Here is a 22,153-nt window from a genome sequence, read left to right as displayed (position 1 = left end):
CCACACACCACCCTGTACCAGTCGACATCCTGGCAGCCCCCACATGGTCACCGGCAATCTAACCACCGGCACCGGCGGTGATGACCGGAGCTAACCTCCCAGCCAAGGATGCAGCTTCCTATTTGAGCGTGTGGAGCGATGTGGGTGCAGCAAGGGAGGCATGGGGAATCTGGGGTCGGTGGCCCTCGGAGACTCCATTGCGACGAGTCACCGGTTCAACAAGGCCATTCTAGTCTGCATCGGGTCCTGTATTGAACTCTCTTGGATACCTTATGGGAAGACGGTTGTCGGCATTCGTACAGGCGGCGTGAACCCGACGAGTCACCCACCTGCATATGACATATCTACGCATTGCCCGCCTCGCTCTTCTCAGTATGTTGGGAGACACGCTTCTACTAGGCCCCAGCTGAGCTTGGACACGCCGTCTCTGAAGCGATCCAGCTGCGATGCGGGTAACCCCTATTAGTCTATCCGCCATATCGGCAGTGACCACCGTCCTTGCTGCGCAGAAGCCATGGCTTGATACGTCGTTGGCATTTGAAGAGCGCCTCCTAGCTTTCATTAGGACGCTCAACGATACCCAGAAGTATGCCATGGTGTCGGGGGATACCGAGGCAAGCACTCTGCCCTTAACCTCACTCAATACCTTAACTGACCCCTAACATTTACATAGCTGACGGACAATGGCACGGGCGTAAATGCGTGCATCGGCCACATCAGCGGGAACAGTACGCTGGGAATCCCCGACATCTGCATGGGCGACGGCCCCGCCGGCGTCGGCAACTCGATGAACAACGTGACGACGTTCCCCCGCGCCCGTCGTCGCCGCAAGCACATGGAACACGTCGGTGCAGTACGCGTACGGGCAGGCGCTGGCGCAGGAGCACCTGGGAAAGGGCCGCAACGTGGTGCTCGCGCCGACCATCAACATCCTGCGCTCGCCGCTGTGGGGCCCGCGCCGCCGAGACCTTCTCCGAGGACCCCTGGCTGACGGCGCGCATGGCCCTGGCGGGCGTGCAAGGCATACAGAGCCAGGGCGCCCTCGCCTGCCCCAAGCACCTCGCCGCCTACAACCAGGACACGAACCGGTTTGGCATCGGGCCCGACTGGGACACGGTTGACGCCGAGGTCGACCGGCGCGTCCTGCACGAGCTCTACCTCCCGGCCTTCAAGGCTGCGGTCCAGGAGGGTGACGCCGCCTCCGTCATGTGCTCGTACAACCGGCTGAATGGGTACTTCGCCTGCGAGAACGACTGGCTCCTGAACCAGACGCTGCGCCAGGACTGGGGCTTCGAGGGGTTCGTAGTGGCGGATTGGTACTTCTCCACGCGCAGCACCGTCGGCGCCGTCATGGCGGGGCTGGACATCAACATGCCCGGCGGCGACCTGACCGACTCCTACGGCTTCCCCGACTACTACGGCGAGCTCCTAGTCGAGGCCGTCCAGAACGGCAGCGTTCCGTCCGCGCGGATCGACGACATGGTCGCGAGGGTCTGGAGGTACATGTTCAAGCTTGGGCAGATCGACAACCCTGTAGCTGGCGACTCTGTCGCGCATGTCCGGACCCAAGCCCATCTGGACCTGGCGCAGCAGATGGTCGAGGACGGCTCGGTACTGCTCAAGAACGCGGAGTCTACCCTGCCGCTCTCATCTGCAAAGTACTCCAAGATCGCGGTCTTCGGTGTAGATGCGACGACAGAAGTGCAGGTGTCGGAAAACCACGGCGGCTTCGTCATCGACTCCACGATGGTGGTGCAAGCGCCACTGGAAGCTCTGGAGAGACGCGGCGCTGCCGAGAACATATCGGTCAAGTATGCCGAGGCGTATCCAGGGACCGGGCAGTTTCCCACCATCCCATCCAGCATGTTCAAGGACGGAGAGATACGGGCTACCTATTATACAAACACCAATTTCTCCGGGTCAGTGAATCAGACCGAGCTAGTCCCCAACATCACCATGGCTTCGTACCCCTCCGCGCTGTGGCAGTCGTGGCCCCAAGTCTTTTCGGTTATCTACGAGGGCACATTCCTTCCCAACACGACGGGGACGTACCACTTCTCCCTCTACGGCCAGGGCACGGCGCTGCTCTACCTCGGAGGCACGCTCGTGGCCAACATGTCCTTCGCCAACTTCGGCAACACCGTCCAGGGCGTCGCCCAGCTCGAGGCCGGCGCCGAGGTCCCGCTCGTGCTGAAGTACGACATGGGCTACTCCCTCTCGACGGGCGCCTACGGCGTGACGCTCGGCGTCGACGCGGGCAACGCGACCCGGGACGCCGAGGCCGACGCGCTCGCGCAATGGGCCGACGTCAGCATCATCTTCGCCTCGGACCGCATCTCGGAGGGCGCCGACAGCGGCCTCGGCCTGTCTCTGCCGGGCGACCAGGACGTCGTGATCGCGCGCCTGTCCGCGCTCTCGAAGCGGACCGTCGTGGTCCTCAACACGAACTCGGCCGTCCTCATGCCGTGGGAGGACCGCGTCGACGCCGTCCTCGAGGCCTGGTACGCGGGCCAGCAGGTCGGGCTCGCGCTCGAGCGCCTCCTCTTCGGCGACGTCGGCCCAAGCGGCAAGCTGCCCCTGACGTTCCCGCAGGCGCTCGCGGACGCCGTGCGGATCGGCAACGCGGTCGACGTGCCCTACTCCGAGGGGCTCTACGTCGGCTACCGGGGCTACGACGCGGGCGGCGTCGAGCCCCTGTACCCCTTGGCCACGGCCTGACGTACTCCAACTTCTCCCTGAGCGGCATCGCGGCGACCTGGGACAATAACAACAGCGCTGGCAACGTGTCCGTCAAGGCGGTCCTGGAGAACGTGGGGCCGGTAGAGGCGCGTCAAGTGGTCCAGCTCTACGTAGGATATCCGGAGCAGGCGGAAGAGCCGCCTAAGCTTCTCAAGGGGTTTAAGAAGGTATCGCTTCGCGCGGGAGAAAGCACGTTGGTGGATCTTCGCGTAAATACCGACGACTTGAAAGTGTGGAATGCGGAGGTAGAGGATTGGGTGTTTGTGAATGGGACATACAGCTTCATGTTGGGTTTCTCAGTTGGCGACATTAGACTGTACCAAGAATTAGAGTTGGGTATGTAGAGCCAATGCTGGTGACGGATCGGCAGCGTTCACGGAATTCATATTGTAGGCAGCAAATGGTTCCCGGGTCTCTCGAGTGCACACGAAGGAGTAGGACACTATTGTATTATTAAGTAGGCTATGCGTCCTCGGCCGCTTCGGATGTCCAAAACATGTTACAGAGAGAGAGCCCGTTATTAGCTGAACAACACTCTGCTCTGGGTAGTATATGTGCAAGGCGCCGCCCTGTCGAGCGGATTTCGAAGAAGTATATACACCAAAAAACGCCATTATCCAATGCCAATGCTAATGCCAACGCTATGCACACAGTCTTCGTGACTCTATACTAAACCTGCCAAGCTGGATACAGCAACCGACAAAACAGACATGCTTAGCCAGCTCAGATTGCTCCTCGTGGACGATGCCGCCGAACCAGATACAGTCGATTCCGCCTCAGATGGTGGACCAACAGCGGTCGGTCTGCCAGAGCCGGTTCCCGTGGGCATACTGGTAGGCAGGAGCGCTCGGCTGGTGGATGTAGGCGGCGCAGAGGCGGGCTTGAAGCTGGGTGGGTTGCACTTCCCCTTGATGGAAGCAAAGTTCGTGTCAGGCATGATCTCCATATCTTCGGTGCCGCAGTTGGCGTATTGAGCCAGGTGGATGGCGTTGTTGGTCTGGTCAAAGACGGCTGCGAATCGTTAGTCTGGATGTCAGGTTCGTCACCCGGGGGGGGAGTTTGCAACCTACCATATGCAGATCGCAGCATGGTATCTCCGAGCAGAACGAAGTCTTCGTTCGGTGAGATACCAAGGTAGCACAACGGGCCAAACGAGGTCGAGACCTCTCGGATCATCTCGTTGTAGGGCACGCGAATGGTCAAGCCCGGGAAGGCGAAATCGACAGTCCCTGGCATCTTATTCAGAGAGCAATCCACCGGATAGAATCCGTTGGCATCCGTGCCCGGGGAGCCAAAGTCGGCGGCAATGGTGTCGGCCAAGGTGGTCGGAAGCAAAGTGAGGGTTGCGCCACTGTCGAGAAAGACGGCCATCGTGGTATTGGCGTACTTCTTGGTCTTCCCGCTTGGGGGCGTGAGGCTCATGTAGTTCATGTCTACCCAGTATCGAGGGACTCCATCGGGTGATTGTGCGGCGGGCACGATGGGCAAGGTCACCAGATTTCCGGCGAATTTTGCTGTGTCCAGGCCCCCAAACATGACCATGCCTTCTTGCTCATCCTTACTGCCGAGGGCGAGACTGAAAGCCTTGGTCTTAGTGACGTTCTGAGCCTGCAGTTCATCGACAAAGTTCTTGTAGCCCAGGGTGACGTTGACCCCGTGGCCAATGCCCAAAATCCCGGAGAACTCATCCTTGGTCGCGGTAGCAAAGCCGAATCGGACATTCTTTAATGAGTTTTTCGAGTTCTCGAAAGCGATGTCGTCGGTGACATACTGGATGTTTGCGCTTCCAATGCCGTATCGGAGAGTCTTGGTTGCCTGCATAACGTTGGCCGTGATGGACTTGGACGGAACATAGGACCCTACGGCCTGACAGAACCGTGTGTCAGACGTTGTGCCTAGATTCGTGCAATCCGGGTTCACCCATAATTCGAAAGAGCCAGTGTCCAGCTGAACAAAATTCGGCTGCGGCGGGTTGCCGATGTCGAGCCTCGCATAGTACGCCACATCCGATCGATTGGCGAGGGCCAACGTCTCGATGCCGCGTTTCTCCCACATATCGCCAAAGACTTCGCGGTTGGTCGAATGGAAGACCTGAAACCTGATACAGTTTGCACCATGGGTGGCCATCCGGGTCGTGTCGTTGTGCGGGACGACATGCTGTGCTTGCGTCCCCAGAGCCAGGACTGAGGAAGCCAGGAAGAACGACAGGGCCGTCATTCTTATGTTAGTCACTTTCGTGCCAGATGCAGCATCAATCTCAAGCCAAATGTTAGTAGTCTAATATACAAGGTGTTTTCGAGCAAGCTCACCTCTTGATGCTTTCCACGGGACAGCCGGACAGGGCCAACCGGATGATGTCAGAGAGGGTATAGTCCGGGTTATGCCTGAGAAGCGTAGCTATATGCGATGGAGGATGCGAGTATATAGGCCCAGTATAGTCAAAGTCAAATACGGTGGTGAGACAAGGTCGTCTAAATGAAGCCACTGGGAGATCCGTACAGCCGTAGATCGAGTCAGCTTCGGGGTAACCGAAGGAGTGCGGGCGGACGTAGTTGCAGCAGCAAAAAGAAAGAATAAACCGAGCCAGCGACGCAACGTATATAAGTATAAATGTAAGAGGGAGAGAATTAAAAGGTATCGCGATTGCTTTCGTCGTTTTCGCCGGCGATTACTGTGGTACAACCAACAATTACAGTGCTGGCGGCTGGGCCAGGCAAAAATTGGAATAATGAGCGACGTATTAGCCAGGCATCCCGGATGCAGGCGAAGGAAAAGGAAAAGGGAAAAGCGACGAGGATGACGAATGACGACCGGAACCAAGAAAAAAAACCAAAAAGCCCAGAAAGCCGAGATAGACCAGGCAAGTATGTATGTAGATAGATAGGTAGGTTAGATTAGGAGGCGGCACCGCAGCGATTCATCTATCTGCATACGGATCGGGCTTTGGAAGAGCCAACGACTGGGTAATGGACGAGCCGGGCGGGCTGGGCAACACTGGGCGACGCTGGGCGACGACTGGGCGGACGCCAAGGGCTCCAAGGGCTCCAACGACTGGACACACTAACCCAGGATCATGTCCACTAATGTCGACAGCACTCGCTAAAGCCCCCGGCCGGGCGTACGACGAACCCGTAGGACAAACCCACCTGCCACTTGCCATGCCATCCCAACTCTCTCCCTCTGCCAAGCGCGAGTGAGAGGGAGAGCCGAGGGAGAGAGAGAGGCAAGAGGGTGGTGGCAGGGTGGAGATTGGCAGCGGTGATCAAACACCAGAAACGGACTGCCTTTTTTGCTGTGAGATGCGCATTGTCGTTACAAGGATGTCGATGCGACTCTGCCTGCATTTGGCATTTAGGCGGGACAGAACAGGCCAGCACTCTGCCCAGAGGCCCAGAGGCCCAGAGGCGGCACTTACGGACGACACCCACCTAGGTAGGCAGGTCGGCCACCCGCTGAACCACTAATAAATGTGTTGAACCTCTAACGGTCTGGGCGGAGAGCCAGTTTCTCTGGGCTTTTTGTTCATCCGACGAGCATCCGATACCTGGAACTCGTCTCGTTTCCCCAGCACAGGTCACCGGTCACCGGCTGTTTCCTTTACTTTCAGCTGATGGGGCGTGGCGTACTGTCATGGCAGTAGCGTTCAGCCCGGGACGCCGTTAGGGCCATCTACAGTAAGCTGGTTACTTACTCAAGTAAGTATTCATGCTGTGCGAGTCTGCAGGTATGCACGCACGATCTGGTTGGATGTCGCCTAGGTCGCCCGCTGGAAGTCGTCCCTATACATAGATCCAGCAGCTCATGGATGGATCAATGGGTCTCTTATGCTCGAAATGTTTGAGACATGGTCAGCGCGGACGGGACAGTGACAGTTCAACTGGCACAGTTGTAACTTGTAACCTGAGCTCAGAAGGCCAGGGGTCAGGGGTGTGTTGACGTGTTTCACCATTGGTGCGTAACAACAGCGGATCCACGGCAAGCCTCATGCGGGACGGACAGGCCTCTGCATCCGTCCCATGTTCTGCAGTAAACATTTTTTGCAAATCATTTAAGAGGAAGCGCCTCGCTCCTTTGATACACTCTTCGCGGATAGTCGGGCAACGGAAAATAACGTGCAGACCGGCAACGTTTGGGGTAGACCCCACCGTCTCTACTTGACGCCACGGAAGACTTACAACAACAGGCGCAGTCTTCTTTGACAAATTCGAACACCGCTCAGCTCCATCTTCGTATCTAATGATGAGGCATCCTCACGAACGAGTAAGGCGCGGCTGAGTAGTTTGGCGTTGGGGGATGAGCATGGCTCGCCGGTCGATGCGGACCTCACTACGGTAGTAGGTCTTTGAACACCGTGGTATATTGCAAGGCATTATCAAATAGTCTCGCCACGCCAGATGTCTCTTCACGTGGACGACGAAGGACGACATCATGCGCAGGATAGACGTGCCGCCGCCGCCGTGACAGGCTAGAACTTGAAGCCGCCAACATTCTCCTTGTACCGGCGGATTCTGCACCCAGCTCTAACGTAGTCGCGTGTCCTGCCAGCCTGCCTCGTACGCAGACCGGTTTACGAGCTCCGTGGTCCTAAGACGCACTTCGTCCGGCTGTGCTGGCTTGTACGTTTCTGTAGCTCAACCGGGCCGCGTAATCCGCCATTGCAGTGACCGTGAGCACAGTAATGAGGCCCTGCGATGGCGACAGATGTTGCCACGCTTCATCTATATATCATATTGATTGGCCATCTATTTGATTATGGGGATGTTAAAGACCGGACGGGCTCATATGACTTGTTTCACTTTTCCAAGCCGGGCGTTCAATTGAGCTGAAGCCCTTGAGCTAGAAACGGAGAGGGCCGGCCAAGCCCAGTACTAGTCGCGGGTAAAGATGATATTGTACCAAATGTGCTCATCCTCTAAGCTGCGGTATGAACTTGTTCCTTCCACCGATAAGGACCATACATATTCTTGAGCGGATGCCAACCTAACGTAGCACGTACGTCTAGAGGCGCCGTTTGGCTGTCTGATCTCTTCCAGCTTGGTCCAGTGAATCAGGCTGATGACCAGCTAACAAAGCTATATGACGAGTCTAGGAAGGTTTCCTATCGCATGATGATGAACTACTGCTAATTGTACGGACTGGCGATCATTTTACCGAGCAAGTTCTCCCAGCCTCCAAATGACCCGTGCCAGTGTTTATGGTGTAACGCAGTGAGTGTCTGCTGGATGATATACACATGCCCGTTCGTTTCTGGAAAGGCCGTCTTCAAAAGACTTAAACAATTGGCCACCTCCTTTGTTGGCTTGGATCATTAGTAACTGTCTTCTAGAGGCGGGAGGGGAAGAGTATCGCACTCCATGACCCACTTAGCCCGGGGGTGTTTGCGGTGCAAAGATCGACAGGCCGACTTCATCTAACCCGATGTTCTCCGGAGCGGACCCGAAAACAAGAAACCAGCATATATTCGTGTCACATACAGTTAGCACCTGCAACTACACTCCTTGTTCTGCCCATCGATTCGCGATTTGATTTCCACAGCTTCAGATTGGCAATTGAACCCACGCAGGGTACGGAGCCCGAGGCGTCTTCATTTTTCCTCACCGAGGAATTTGCTCCATTGCCTTGCCGAATTACTGACGGCGTCTCACGCTTAGGCATTTCATGACCGCTGCCTCGATCATCACTTGTCCCACACCCGGTCAATCAGCCATCACCATCAGCCGTTTCAGCTCATTATTGTCCTGAAACCGTTTGCCCACAATAACGCTCCACGAGCCGCTGATTCGAATTTGTTGCCTACCGATCTCTTCGCCTTTGTTCTTTCCTTCATTACACAACCCGGGGGCTTTGAAAATGACGTCAACACCAGACCCAAAAGCAGCTATAGGGGCGCTGTCGCCCTTTACCTCTGACCCCTCTGTCGCCCCCTACGCCACGTCCATGGCCGCCTACCTGGCCGCCAACGCGGGCTTCAAAGGTCTCGGCACGGGAGCCCTCGTCTTCTTCTCTCCGGACGCCGACACATCCAGCAAAAGCTCCGGCCGGGGCGGCGAAGAAGCAACGGCAGACCGCATCTTGCTCGTTCAGCGCGCGGCGCACGACTCGATGCCGCTGCGCTGGGAGGTGCCGGGGGCGCGTGCGACGCCGAGGACGAGACGATCCTCCACGCGGTGGCCCGCGAGCTGCGCGAGGAGAGCGGGCTGCGCGCTGCGCACATCGGGCCGCAAGTCGACGAGCCTATGGCCTTCTTCACGCGGCGGGGCCGGCGGATGCTCAAGATCAGTTTCTTGGTCGACGTGGAGGCGGCAGCGGACGGGGAAGGCGGGAAGAAGTCGCCGCCGGTGGTCAAGCTGGATCCCGAGGAGCATGCCGCGTTCTTCTGGGCCACGGAGGAGGAATGCCGGCGACACAGGGTCGGCGAGACGGATATCGAGTTCACTCACACCAGTCAGGAGCAGACCATCTTGGAAGGTTTCCGCTTGCGGAGAGAACTCAGGGGGCAGGCGCCGTCATGAGGGGGCAGCGCAGGATATGTATGGCCCACGGACTACGGCGACCATCGCGAATCATCGCTAGGTAGCTACACACAGAGTACGAAGTGATCCAACCAACGTGGTATCTACACAAAGCCCAGATGGCCCGACTATTACATATAACAAATGAAGTGGCGCCCATGTTTTTCGCAAACGTGCCGGGCCTGAACAAGTTAGCTCTTGCGGTGAAACCTGCTGTAACAGCTGCTATCTGCACTGCGCCATTAACTCACCACCCATCTCCATTCTGCTTTCGTACCCTTCCTTGGAAAACCGCAACCCCCTCCCCTGAGCATATCGGGAATTTGTATGATGTTGCGGATGACACTCTAAGCTGACGGTCTTCAAGCACGGAACTTGGAGAGGGGCGGTGTTCAATACGCTACTCCTTTAACCAAACAAGGACCTTCTACGAATATATAAAAAAACATCATGGTGTTGGCAATGCATCTCGGCGACTGCAATGGTAAAGGAGTCTGGTGCTTTTCTATTATTAGAAATAGTCACATCCGCTACCACAGCGCGCTTTTAATGGTCGGATTACAATAACAACAGACTCCCGAGGAAAGATCAAGCCCGGCCGGGGACTCTTCCTGTCTGGCCATGAAAGAACCGGAGTAGGAAGCCAAAGCCTACTGTACGCAGAAAGTGGCTTCGATGCCGGGAGGGAGCTTCGCCCACATGGGGTTGCATACATTAAAACGAATAGTTGGGCCACTCGGAAGCCGAGCCTCGCATGCAATGATCGATTGCGGACGAGGCGATGGGGGTTGCCTATGGGGGCGGTCCGTGTCTGGAAGTACTGTCTGGGGAAAATACCATTAAATATGTAGTATCACACTCATTGAAAGTTTTGCCCATAAAACGCTTTTACTTAGGTCTGTTGTAGTTTGCTCTAAATATAGGGAGGCTATGTGCTACAAGGGGACATGACGTTGGGGAAGGGGAGGTTTGGTGTGCATCATAGTAGCCTCGAGAAATCACGACGATTGAAGACTGACAGTCAACCAGCGATGTACATCAAGTTGACAAATAAAAAACCATGGCCATGCAAGACATCATTGTGAGCACCACGCTCACATCTGCTTGCTGCCTGCGATGCGGAGTGATGCGACTGCTTTACCTGTCGTAGGAGTCCAGTATCACGTGACTTGAATGACTAAGCCGTGGGTGGGTGGAAGGAAGGACGAAAGTGTGGGTGGAGGATTGATGAGCTCCCCAAAAGGGTGAACGCCCATTGGCTGGATTTGGAGCTGCTCGGGTTTTGACTCGAACGATTATGAGCCATTGCTGCCGAGAGAGTATCATCAAATCAGCAAGGAAAAGTAGAAATCCCTCTCTTATTCCTACACCTGAGGTCCCATCGAACACCACCACCCCCCACGACGACAAACCCACCCGAAACCTCTCCGCTCTTCAATTCCTCGACCTAGAATGTTTTTGCAACGCACTGCTGTCGCGGCCGCCCGCCGTGCCGCCGTCACTCCCCGTCATCCGACGCAGCTTCACCGCGTCCGTCCTGCGACGTAAGGCACCGCCGCAACACCGTCACCACGTCATGCGTCCTCTCCCAGCTGACCATTGAATCTTGCGATACTACAGGAGATGCCGGAGCCAAGAACGTCGAGCCTCACTCCTCCGTCGGCCAGAAGATGAAGGCCTTTGCCGGTACGCTGCTCCCCTCGGATCAATGGATCCAATTAAGTGTTGGATTGGCTACGCGAAGCGATGGGGGTCAATTGGGAGCCAATTGAACAGAAACATCATTTGGGCGGCAGGCTGACATGGAATTTCGCACTTTCCCACAGACGTCAAGACCGAGGACGACCTTATCGGACCCGGTGCCGCGCCCGGTACCGTTCCCACCGATCTCGAGCAGTCCACCGGTCTCGAGCGTCTGGAAATCCTGGGTAAGATGGAGGGCGTCGACATCTTCGACATGCGCCCCCTCGATGCGTCGCGAAAGGGTACCATCGACAACCCCATCATGGTCAAGTCTGCTGGTGACGAGCAGTACGCTGGCTGCACTGGCTACCCCGCCGACTCCCACGTTGTTCACTGGCTCGGTGTACGTACAACCAACCCTATTTCCCTCGACTATGGCCTGCGCCTGCGGGCTATGAGTGTCCGTCCGCAATGAACAGGCAACTGTCTAGCTGCGAAAGACTACACCATACTGTGGCTCTAGCTATGGTAGAAGGGAGAAACTGACCGTGTCACTTGACAGATGTCCCGCGAGCGACCGATGGAGCGATGCCCCGAGTGCGGCAGCGTCTACAAGATGGAGTACGTTGGACCCCAGGACGATGGCCACGGCCACCACGACCACCACGGTTATGAGGAGCCCAAGACCTTCGCCGATTACGTCAAGCCCCAGTACTGGTAAATCGCCGCCACACTACCCTAAGCTGTGTGTGATCAGGAGACTTGGAGAGAGAGAGGGGGAGGTAGGGAGAAGTCGGGCAAGGGAGAACTATGATGCATCGGACGATGCCGGCTGTAGATTAGTAGAGAAAGAATCCATCGGCAGTGTAAAAGAGTTCCTATGTGTATAGAGCCTGCCCACACCGGGCGCGATATGTATGCATAATCCGTTTGAGAAAGGCACCGTGCTGACCAGGGTGGATGATAACGCGCCGAGTCACATAGACTTATATTGAGAATGTTTCGTGTGACATGTACTTGCTTTTGCAATGCATCTAACGTATCTACTTACCGTGTCATGGCTGATATTACCATCATGTAGGCAGCTACTCAGGCCCGGGTTTACCTATCAAGGCAGGTAAGTAAATGTAAGAACGAGAATAGCGCATGGCGTGATGACTGGGTATGGTGCATCTATGCGATACGCCCATGCCAAATCATTGGACCTGGCGTTTCCTATGGGCTCCCCTAGAAGGCAGTCAGGTGAGCCTCCTGCGGTGAGCAAGCGAAGAGGTGGCAATACTACAAAGGCATGATGATGTCTGTACCACCTCATTTTGGGGCCTCTGGTGTCTGGGGTGCCCATCCATATTGATCCGAGGTAGTATATGACACTCGAGCAAAGCGAAGTATGCATGTGTTGTTGGACGTCTCAGAAGGTACGCACGCGAATTTCGTATACAGTGTTTGGAGGAGAAGCTCTAACGGTGTATAGTAAGAGGTAGCAGTAGCTTCTCTACCTACTCCGTACGCGTCCGTACAAATCCGGACAACACTAGATTCCTTCCAGTGCAAGCTTACACCCCCAAAGGATAACACCAAAGTTGGCACCTTGCATTGCAAGATTCTCCGGCAACGAATCGGAGAGATAAGAGATAGAGCGCCCGGGGGGTTTGGCAGAACGCGGTTTGTCACCAAAAGGTAACAAGGATACCATCTGAATGATCAACCCGGGTAGAAGGCTATGACTTGTCCACAACTTGCCGTCTGAAGAGTCGCTGGCCCTCTACTCCTTTATGGCGGCAGGATTGAAAGGAAGGGAAAAGGCGGGATCCAAAATGCCGATCGAATGTTACGCAAGTTTTATAGCACTATTAGACCGGCCCGTGAGTGGATAGGATACACCTATACGTGGATGGATTGGTACCTCTAATACTCAATGTTGGACGAGAGGGAGAGGGAGAGAGACCTTATTAGTGAGCCCAGCTTTATTGGACAAGGGGGAGGGGGTGGAAGGTGGGAGGATGGTATGGTGGTGGGTACCCGCACCGATAGTAAGACAACCTAGAAAGGATGCGTTCATTGGTGTTGGGACCTGCCACGGGGAGTATTACCTACCGCCTCTGTTGTTTCGCCTGCCTCTGTTATACACATCTCTCTCCCTCTCTGTGCACACACACGTTACTGTAGGTAAGTCGGTACTTTGGTATGGGTGGGGGATGTCTGGATGATCTGATACACTCCCGTTTTCTCCCCTTCCTTTCTTTTTTCCATAGGTGACGGATTAAGACGGAGGCCACCATGGATAATTGCGAATTCTATTCCTAAACAGGCGCTATTGTACGGGGCCGCCAGTCATATAGGGTGAATCGTGTATAGTGGGAGAGAGATATATACGAGAGAAACAGACATGTCGAGACGAGGTGAGCGTGAATGCGCAAATGTCAGAGATCGTAGGAACGGACCCGGTTGGCCATGCGAGGCACGCATATCATCACCTTGTTGGGTTTCTGATAATTGGCATGCCTTCCATACGGAGTAGTCCCAAAGTCTGTTGTCACGAATCGAATGGAAGGAATGTTTTCCTCTTTCTGCTCCTCTGCCCTCGCCTCGCGTATTTTCGCTTCGCCCCATGAATGAATGCATGTACTGGATGTATTGCATTATGGGACAATGCTGAGCCGAGAGACTGTGGCCGTGCCGTTGATGGCGTAGTAGAAGAGATAATAGGCGCATGCCGTGGGGACCCCCTAGGCCAATAGGGAACCGTCTTAAGTTCCTCGCGGTAGGCGGCGCCAAACTGGATTTTAATTGAGGGATGTTCAATACGGACTCCTCCTGGTACGTACTTCTACTTTGTTGCACACCCTCACACATTCATAATTCGTTTTGTTGCCTTGTTCTCGGCAGGCAATCGCAGCAAGAGGTAATCAGTCGTTTGGTATGGATCCGTACATGGCCTGGCTTTCTCCAGATGGCAATTGCATCGTTTCGTATCGCATCGCATCGTATTTTGCTGACCATACAGATCGCAGGCCTTTGCTGTTCTTATCATAATTACCCCCGTAATCCATTCGACCCCAAGTAAAGTATCCCATTTCTCCCCTTGCGGTAAATAAACATCCTATCTCATACCTAATGCCTAGCTTCCTCCTTGCCACCGACACTCATCAACCTATCATCTGATTGTCACCGGCCCTCGATATCGTAACACAAATAACGGCGCGCGCGCGAGTGTGTACCGTATCTGGCGAGACCTGTTGGTTGCGTGCAATTAGTCACTGCCTCCCGGAGCCCAGTCAGCTCCAAACTGTAATACGTTAGCCTAAGAAAGGCATAAGGTATTTATCGTACACGCGGCCGCGATAATATATGGATCAGCTCATCGACGGACCGTATTTGACCATGTTTTCAACGCCCGCTGGCCGCGGATAGTGATCCTTACTGAGGTATCAACAGGTATCCTCCTCCACGTGAACCGACGTATGCAGCCTATCGCTCCATCCGTCAAGCCGTCAACACACCACGCTCCGGTCATTCCAGCCTAGCTGCATGACCATTGGAACCCATCCCTGCACTCGCTCCACACCCGGTCGCAGCTACAGTATACTCCCTCCTCCAAATCGGGCTGCATATCGAGAAATAAATAGGCATATATACTCCTTGCATGCAGTATAGGAGGCAGAGAGGAGGGAAGAAAAAAAACGTCAAGACCCAGCGCAGCCCGTGGAAGCCGCGCAATTTGCGCCGACGCATTGCGTCGCATACTGCTGCCGGTTTTGGGAGTCTGGTCAAACCAACTAACTACTGCGCCGCACTCGCTTCCACGCAATTCCGGCAGGTTTTTTCTGATTTCTTCCCATTATTTCCTCCGCCGATCAAATGGACTGTCTGCAGGTATGTATGTATGCAGCAGTTTGTAAGCTGTTGACGGGGTTGTGCGCGCGCGCATCGATCGTACGGAGCGGGTTGGGTGGTCTTTTCGGCCCAGTCCCAAACATCCTTTCATCCACCCATCCACCCACTGAAAGAAGAGAGCCGCATTGTCCAGGATAGGATTGGCTCCCAGGTCTTGGGGATCTGCCTAGGGGTAAGTACATAGTGTGCATATCGCTAAATCGGTACTTTACTAGGTCGGCAGGTCGCGTCTGGAAAGGTTAGGTATTCAATGTTGGACATAAGTCGTGTGGCTTCAGGTACGTTAGAGGTAAAAGCCTACCTACCTACCTACCTACATACACTGTCGCGTCCTCTTTCTTGCACATAACAACTTGCACGCATCCATAAAGTGCATATCTCCCGCCTGTTGATGTGCTGTTGATGCAAGTACTTTACTTCGTAGTCCCCTTTCATGGGTGTTACTATTCATTCGTCGAATGTGTGAGTAATAATCAAATACATTGATTGGAAAGAAGTAGGTAATCATACTACCCAGTCTCCCCGGTCGTCTTGGCCTTGGCAATCCCTGCATCCACCTTGGGACGTAAAAAGTTCCAACAACAGCCACCGCAGCTATTTCTTTCTTTCGTCACCGAAATCGGTTGATAATACTTTCGTCCTCCCATCGCGCCTGTTAGCCTTTCCAGCACCTCTCAAGCTCTCTCTCGACCACTACCTGCTGAGTAGGCATGCCCAGGACCCATAGTTGCTATACGGGCGTACAGTAATAGGAAAACTCTACTTGGTTGCTACGGCCTAGGACCGGAAAGAGATCTGACTCTAACACCGACCAATACTCCGCCAGACTATCCACTAGTACCTCCATGCTCGAAAAAGGTAAGTAGGCTAATAAAAGCCATGAACGACAGACAGATACACACGCGCACATCACGCATACCTCCCTGTCTATTAATGAAACATCTATGTATACATATACGTATACGTATATGTGTGCAGAGGTATCTCCCGTAATCCAGTCCACACCCCCCTGCCCGCCTATTCCTGTTTCCCTATTCCTCTAGTTCCTCCCATCTCACCTGGTCCTGTCCTCCAACCCACGGTATCCTATCTACTCGGCCCAACAAGTAAATCATCCCAGAGTCGGACTAATTTCCCCAAAGCGATCAGTCGCATCACATCATCACGACTTCCCAAATGCCGTTCATCTAGCTACCTAAGGCCATCAAGTCATCCCTCCGCGCGCCCATCTCTGTGCACACACCTACCTATCTGCCCTGCCTGCACTCATCGATTCGTACCAGCCCAGTCCAGGCCAGACCAGGCCAAACCAAACACACATTCCCATCACACTCATCCTGACATGCCCATCCCCATCGCCCCGACAGTGCCACGTCTATCTATATGGGGCCACTGATAGATGACTGATTTATCACTCATTATTAGCCTACGTAGTGCATGGCGGCGTAGTGCATAAGAAGCGAGCTTGGTCTTATATCAGAATCAACAGAGAGGGCGAGGGAGAGGAAGAGCCAGCCAGCAGCAACGAAGGCGAAGGCGAAGTACACGCACATATCATACCTACATGCCTACCTAATTGCTGCGCTTTCCTTTCCAGTCGGTATTCTCTCCATCCCACTTTCCCATCGGCGATTGGAGCATAGTAAGTAACCGGGAGGGTAGGTGGGAGAATGAATAGCCTGCCTATCCATTCGATATTCCGTCCCATTCGCGCATTTGCACCTGCCCCCGGTATCAGATCGATACCTCGAATACAAGCCCCGTCCTTTTCCACACTACATATACATAGGCTGAGGTACCCGACTATTTCACATCTGCCTTGCCTATAAGGTTGGCTCTCTGATTAAATTCGCATAAAGTCTCACCCTGGATTGATCAGTGCACGCCCTCACTAACTTTACCTGACGATTATTAGGCTCCCCCTCGCATAGTCGGGCAGTTTAGTTCAGTATTGCAAGGGCCATCATTCAATCCTTCGCTCTTTTCCCCCTTCCCTTCCCTCCCTTCGTCAAGTTCTATCAACCCCCTCGGGATCTATGGGAGGAAAAAATAAAAAAAATAAAACGGCCATCAACAAATCACCGCTGCGCACCATTCATCTACAACAACACCACGACATTTCGTCCGAGGTTTCTGAACGCCCCGACCAGTCCTGATATACATTGACTAGACCGGCTTATCAGACGAAAATCCAACGTCAATAGCTGTCGTCACCAACCGACTAGTAAGTTCCTATAGCTACAGCTACATGCCTGGCTTCGAGCTAGGTGCCTTTCTTCTTCCTATTATCCATCAATATCTGCTCTTTTGCCTGCTGGATTTTTCTACTACCTGCACTCTCCACTCTCCCAAAGCACCTACAATCCCGTATACCCTGACACTGTACTGTTGTTGGTAAGTACATGCTCATGCTCATGCTCATGCTCATGCTGCACGGCAGCTCCTGCAGCATCCGCACGCACCACTTTTCTTTCGTCCCTAATAAGCATTCACCACATACACACCTCACCTACACCACACTGCGCGCTCCATGATTGACGCGTTATACGAGCGCCCTCCCCATACTACGTACGTCCATACCCAAACCCATGCTCTGACATCGTGTACCTGTTTTTCTCTCCTGGAAAATACGTGCCGTATTTGGGCACCTCCGACCCAAGCCTTGCAACGTCAGCAGCTCTCCCCTGCTGGCTATTCTGCACTGCATGCTTGCATTCATTCAACCAAGCACACATCCCCCTTCTTCCATCATATCTCGTCTCCTTGTCAGCACGGCACAGCACTGCACTGCACTGCACTGTACAGCACAGCACTGCACAGCACTGCAGCAAAGCATTCCGCATTCCCTCCTTTGATTCATATACCGGGGCCCGTTGCCTTTACCACTCTGTGCTCCATTGTTTTCTTGACATCTTGCACTATTCCTCCATGTGTTAAGGTGCCAAGCCAGCGTGGGGCCATATTTGTCGTCCGTCGTCACTATCACATGGACAGACATGTGCTATATCCACCACTATCTCTCAATTTCCAGTTGACTATCGTACAGCTCGTCAATGCCGTATCCTGTCCTTCACTTGTCCCTCTCCCCATTTTCCAAACATCCCAGCCTATGTGGGCCCATTGCCTCATACCTCGATTAGGCGCACATTTCCCACCTACATATACTTAGGCTTCAGCATCTGAGCACATACTCAAAGCCAACCACTGACAATCCAAACCTTAGGTAGGGCTGGCGACAGGAGGGCCGATATAGTTTTCTCCCTCTGATTCTGTCACCCCTTCTCTGCCTCGACTATGTCGGCAAAGAAGGAAGTATTGGAGAGGGAGCGAGAGAGAGAGCGTCCTGTTCAGCCCAGAGAGATCCAGCCTAGTCGTCCTCAGGACATCAAGACGTCGCGTGAGCAGGAGGACACTGAACTCTACAACCGATACGCAAATCGGCACAACGAGTACAACGATAAACTCGCTGAACTCATCGCACGCCGCTCGTATATGGAAAACGAGCTTATTTCTGTTGATTCTGCCATTAAATACCATCAGCAGGAGCAGGCACGTGTCGCTCAGGAGTACAAAGATAAGCAGGAAGCTATCACGGCCCAACGTCGACTGGAGGATCAACGCGCCGCCGCCCATGACCAGATGGAGCTGGAACGCAGCAGAGAATCTGGCAAGATGAGCAGCCAGGGCCGCACTCGTCGTGCATCAATCCGAGACATAACACACCAGCAGAATGGAAGCGGTGGTGGCTGGACCAGTATCAACGCCCGGCCGCGCTCGCGTCGGGAGGACGATGATGAGCATCATGCCGACCCCGGAAACTTGTTGGGTAAAGGGTACCAGCCCATGGATGATGCCGAACCCAATGGCAGATCAACCCAGAGAACAGGCCTTCCTAGGCATGGCCCCAATGGCCACGACATGGAGGCTGACGACTCCGAAGCTTCTCTTGCCTACCGACCTAGAAAAGTAGATGAGCAGCGACCTTTGAAGCCCAAGCAGCGCCATTCCCTGCCGAGCTTTTCCGCAGATAATCGCGGTAGTCGTAAGTCAATTCCGATGATTTGCAAATGGAATCTGCACTAACGTTTCGTACCAGCTAAGCAAGAGACTCCCATCGAGTCCAAGCCTCGTTCTCCCTCTGGCCGACGCTCGTTGCCCAGCGGTCGCAGCCAGGCTACATCCGCCGAGGCCGCCGTACCTCCCGACATGACTGAGATCAACAAGGACACCCTGATTCTCAAGCATGACGGCCAGAAGTATGTCGAACCTCCCATGTACGAAGGTGTTCCGTTGGAGAGAATCGACAAGAACCACCCATACTGGGATCCTGAATGGGAGCCTCTCGAAGACATTATCGTGCCCCAACTGGAGAAGTGGCAGGAGAAGCTGGATACTCTACGGCGTACCCCCGAAGCTGTCCGCCATACCGTGTTTCTAGCGAATCGACAGGTCAACCGCGGCCAGGCTGTTGTTGACTTCCTCAAGGATGGCGATTTCCACCCTTATCAGTACGTTGGCAAGGAAATGATGAAGAAGTTTTACAAGACGTTCATCAACTACGACACCATGTTCCGACTGGTCAACGTGCACGAGGAGTTGAAGAAGTTTGATCTGGATGTGACGCCTCTGGAATGGCTCAGACAGCGTATGTTCGAGGTCTCTCGGGACCAGGGCGATAAGTTCAGCTTGTCCAAGTACACGCACGACCTGTACCACGACTACAAATTGAAGGCTCTGCGAGAGAAGCACGGCTTTGGCAATATTGGTCGTCCTTCGGGATACAAGGTTGGCGAGAAGAACCCGGACAAGGTCAAGAACGGCAAGATAAAGCGCGAGTCTAGCGTCGGTGACCTGCGCCGCAAAGGACGTCGAATCAGTCAAGTGGACATGGGTGGCGACCCGTCCATGATGGAGCATTACCACGCCATGCACCCGCATCAGCACCCGCATCAACGGCAGGAGTATCTCGAGCCCGTGACACCACGCCAGTCAAAGAGACTACGGCTCGAAGCCGACGCCGTGGCCGGCCTGCCTGGTGGTATACATCCGCATGCACATGCCCAAGCCCAAGCCCACGCACAAGCACAGGCCCAAGCACTCGCGTTTGCGCATGCACAACAGGCCCAACAGGCCCATCCAGTTCAGGAACACGTAGCTGCACCGATCCCTGTCAAGGCGGAGCCAGAGCCAGAAGTGGACGACCTGGAATACGATGGTTACACGTCAAGAGACTCCTTTTCTGCTGGCCGCATTATGCATCTCGACTTCCGCATCTACCAGATCAAGACCAGCGAGCTGACCACTAGTACTGAGATTACGCAATATTGGACCTGGAGCCAGGAGAAGAGCATGTTCGAGCACCAAGTTCTCCGTGATGTCCATCCAAAGGTTACCTGGGGTTACTATCAGCAGCATATCACCTTTGATCTCAAGCTAGACGAGATCGTCGAGGTCTTCTACGCCAAGGATTGCCTCAAAGTTATCGTGGTGACCAAGACTGACCGTGGCAGAATTCTGGTCCACTTCAAGCGCGACCGGACACTGAAACGGTTCCTCAGCTTCTCTCGTAGGAAAGGCGTCCAGCTGGTTAAGAGCTCTGGGTAAGCATTTCTCTTTTTACCAGTTCCATTCTAACGATGTAGGACACTAATCTGTTGGGCAGCGATCGAATGGAAGATGCATGGAACAAGATGGAGAGCAAGGTCATGGCGGACGACTCAGACTCGTAGAAGTCGACGACGACACTCCGCCTCGATGCATGCTACCTATGTCTTTTTGAGAGATTTTCCGCCTTCGAGATATTATTCTTCTCGTTTTCATCCTTCGCAGCGACAAAAAAAAACACCACTCAGTCAGCGATATCTCCCGACCAAACCGAGTGTCAATGAGCACTCTCCGTCCCGCAGCGCAACCGTCGTTACCTTTGGACGTATGATGCTGCTCTTTGCGCTTTGATAGCTGACGAACAGACGGCATCACCTTTCCGTGGTTCCTGCGCGAGCGGGACAATGATAATACCCACCAGACTTGCAGTACTGTCGTAGCAGCAGTTGCAGTCGACACCTAATTCTCAGGAAACACCTGCATTTCGAGACGCGCAGAGCGCAACGCGCATGGATTGCGCACATGGTACATATGGACAAGTGCAGGGGGCGTTCTACGGTTGCTTTTCCCTTTTTCTACGTGTTCTTTTTGCCCAGCCACGCTGTGTTTCTGGTGGGCAATAAACAAAACAGCGTCATGGGGGACCGGTCATTTGTTTTTTTAGAGAGAGAGAGAATACCCCGCGGAAGGATTCGTGTTTCCCCCTGGTTTACGCCGGCCATCCTGCCAAGCACCGGGAGTGGGGAGTGGGGAGAAAGATACAAGCCGACGAGAGCACAAAGCCTTTGCTACGCGTTTTCACAGTCGACTTGACCCCCGCACCTTCTCCAGTTGCAACGAGTGTTCGCTTATCGCACACCAATGGGTTGGCACAGGCTGAGCACACAGCTGTGGTTGGCATTCGCCTGTCGGCGATGGGGGGCGTTTGACAAGCAGACGACACTGTACCAATAGTTATAGAGCGATGCGAACCGAGCATGCAAAATCATGAGATTGGCTTCTTATGTTGTGTCCTAATTAGTTTGACGAGTGAAATACTCGCGTTTAAACAACTACCTAGAAACGTGTTTGATAACCCAGTCCCCCTGCCCCCCACACTACCCTCCCGTACTGCGTCAAAGTAGGTACCTGCTGGGTGTTCCTAATTCGGTACATGTAGGCCCCTCAAGCCTCAAGGCGGTTTAGTGCATACCTACCCGCGTCAGCTGCTAAATAAAGGAATTGAACCAACCCGTGGAGGGGCGGGTGCGCGGGTTGTGCAGCAGAAACAAGTGCAGGTGAGGTCGCGGGCCGCCGTTGCTCAGAGGCGCCTTCGGTCGGACAAATCAGATGCCGATGCTCCGCCGAAATTTCGAACCGACAAGGCCGCTTTCTCCATCGAGAGCCTCTTTCCCCAGCATGCCCGCCCCCGGTTAGCCCCAAGAAGAGGAAGACGAAGACGAAAAGACGACCAAGCGCAGTACGGCTGAAGCATGATACAATAGACCGACGGGACCCCGAATCTCACATCGACACGAACAAGATGCTGTACGAGCTGATTGGCATTGTGAGTGACTGCCTTCCCTTGCATCTTGCGACAACTGGTGGAGGCATGATGGCTAGCTAACATGATGGCGCAACACAGGTCCGACCCGGCAACCTGGCCGAGGTGAAGGAGTACGTATCCAGATCCTGATCTATCAATATTGCCTTGCACTCTACACCAAAATATCCGGCGA

At 54.3% G+C, this 22,153-nt stretch overlaps 5 protein-coding genes across 5 annotated transcripts; 4 read left to right on the top strand and 1 right to left on the bottom strand.

Annotated features, from left to right (window-relative positions):
* Nucleotides 1-446: 446 nt before the first annotated feature.
* PG997_012525 (beta-glucosidase) lies at nucleotides 447-3,083 on the top strand (the record flags this gene model as incomplete). The annotated part of the gene is made up of 4 exons (XM_066816839.1): nucleotides 447-596; nucleotides 674-853; nucleotides 967-2,696; nucleotides 2,741-3,083. 4 exons carry the CDS (start codon nucleotides 447-449, stop codon nucleotides 3,081-3,083), a joined length of 2,403 nt encoding a protein of 800 aa, XP_066662531.1.
* A 320-nt stretch (nucleotides 3,084-3,403) lies between these two features.
* PG997_012524 (eukaryotic aspartyl protease) lies at nucleotides 3,404-4,956 on the bottom strand (the record flags this gene model as incomplete). The annotated part of the gene is made up of 2 exons (XM_066816838.1): nucleotides 3,404-3,750; nucleotides 3,810-4,956. 2 exons carry the CDS (start codon nucleotides 4,954-4,956, stop codon nucleotides 3,404-3,406), a joined length of 1,494 nt encoding a protein of 497 aa, XP_066662530.1.
* Nucleotides 4,957-8,589: 3,633 nt separating this feature from the next.
* On the top strand, nucleotides 8,590-9,251 carry PG997_012523 (nudix domain-containingprotein; the record flags this gene model as incomplete). The annotated part of the gene is made up of 2 exons (XM_066816837.1): nucleotides 8,590-8,859; nucleotides 8,886-9,251. The coding sequence occupies 2 exons, from the start codon at nucleotides 8,590-8,592 to the stop codon at nucleotides 9,249-9,251; spliced, it is 636 nt and encodes a 211-aa protein (XP_066662529.1).
* A 1,670-nt stretch (nucleotides 9,252-10,921) lies between these two features.
* PG997_012522 (cytochrome c oxidase polypeptide IV) lies at nucleotides 10,922-11,655 on the top strand (the record flags this gene model as incomplete). The annotated part of the gene is made up of 3 exons (XM_066816836.1): nucleotides 10,922-10,937; nucleotides 11,078-11,337; nucleotides 11,497-11,655. The coding sequence occupies 3 exons, from the start codon at nucleotides 10,922-10,924 to the stop codon at nucleotides 11,653-11,655; spliced, it is 435 nt and encodes a 144-aa protein (XP_066662528.1).
* A 6,470-nt stretch (nucleotides 11,656-18,125) lies between these two features.
* On the top strand, nucleotides 18,126-20,560 carry PG997_012521 (uncharacterized protein; the record flags this gene model as incomplete). Its single annotated transcript, XM_066816835.1, has 3 exons — nucleotides 18,126-18,873; nucleotides 18,928-20,431; nucleotides 20,494-20,560. 3 exons carry the CDS (start codon nucleotides 18,126-18,128, stop codon nucleotides 20,558-20,560), a joined length of 2,319 nt encoding a protein of 772 aa, XP_066662527.1.
* Nucleotides 20,561-22,153: the final 1,593 nt, after the last annotated feature.

The sequence above is a fragment of the Apiospora hydei genome (assembly GCF_038363865.1).
Source record: "Apiospora hydei strain CBS 114990 chromosome Unknown utg000009l_segment0_segment0, whole genome shotgun sequence".
Classification (NCBI taxonomy): Eukaryota; Fungi; Ascomycota; class Sordariomycetes; order Amphisphaeriales; family Apiosporaceae; genus Apiospora; species Apiospora hydei.
The sequence above is the reverse complement of the archived record's forward strand: the minus strand, read 5'-3'. Positions and strand labels throughout refer to the sequence as shown.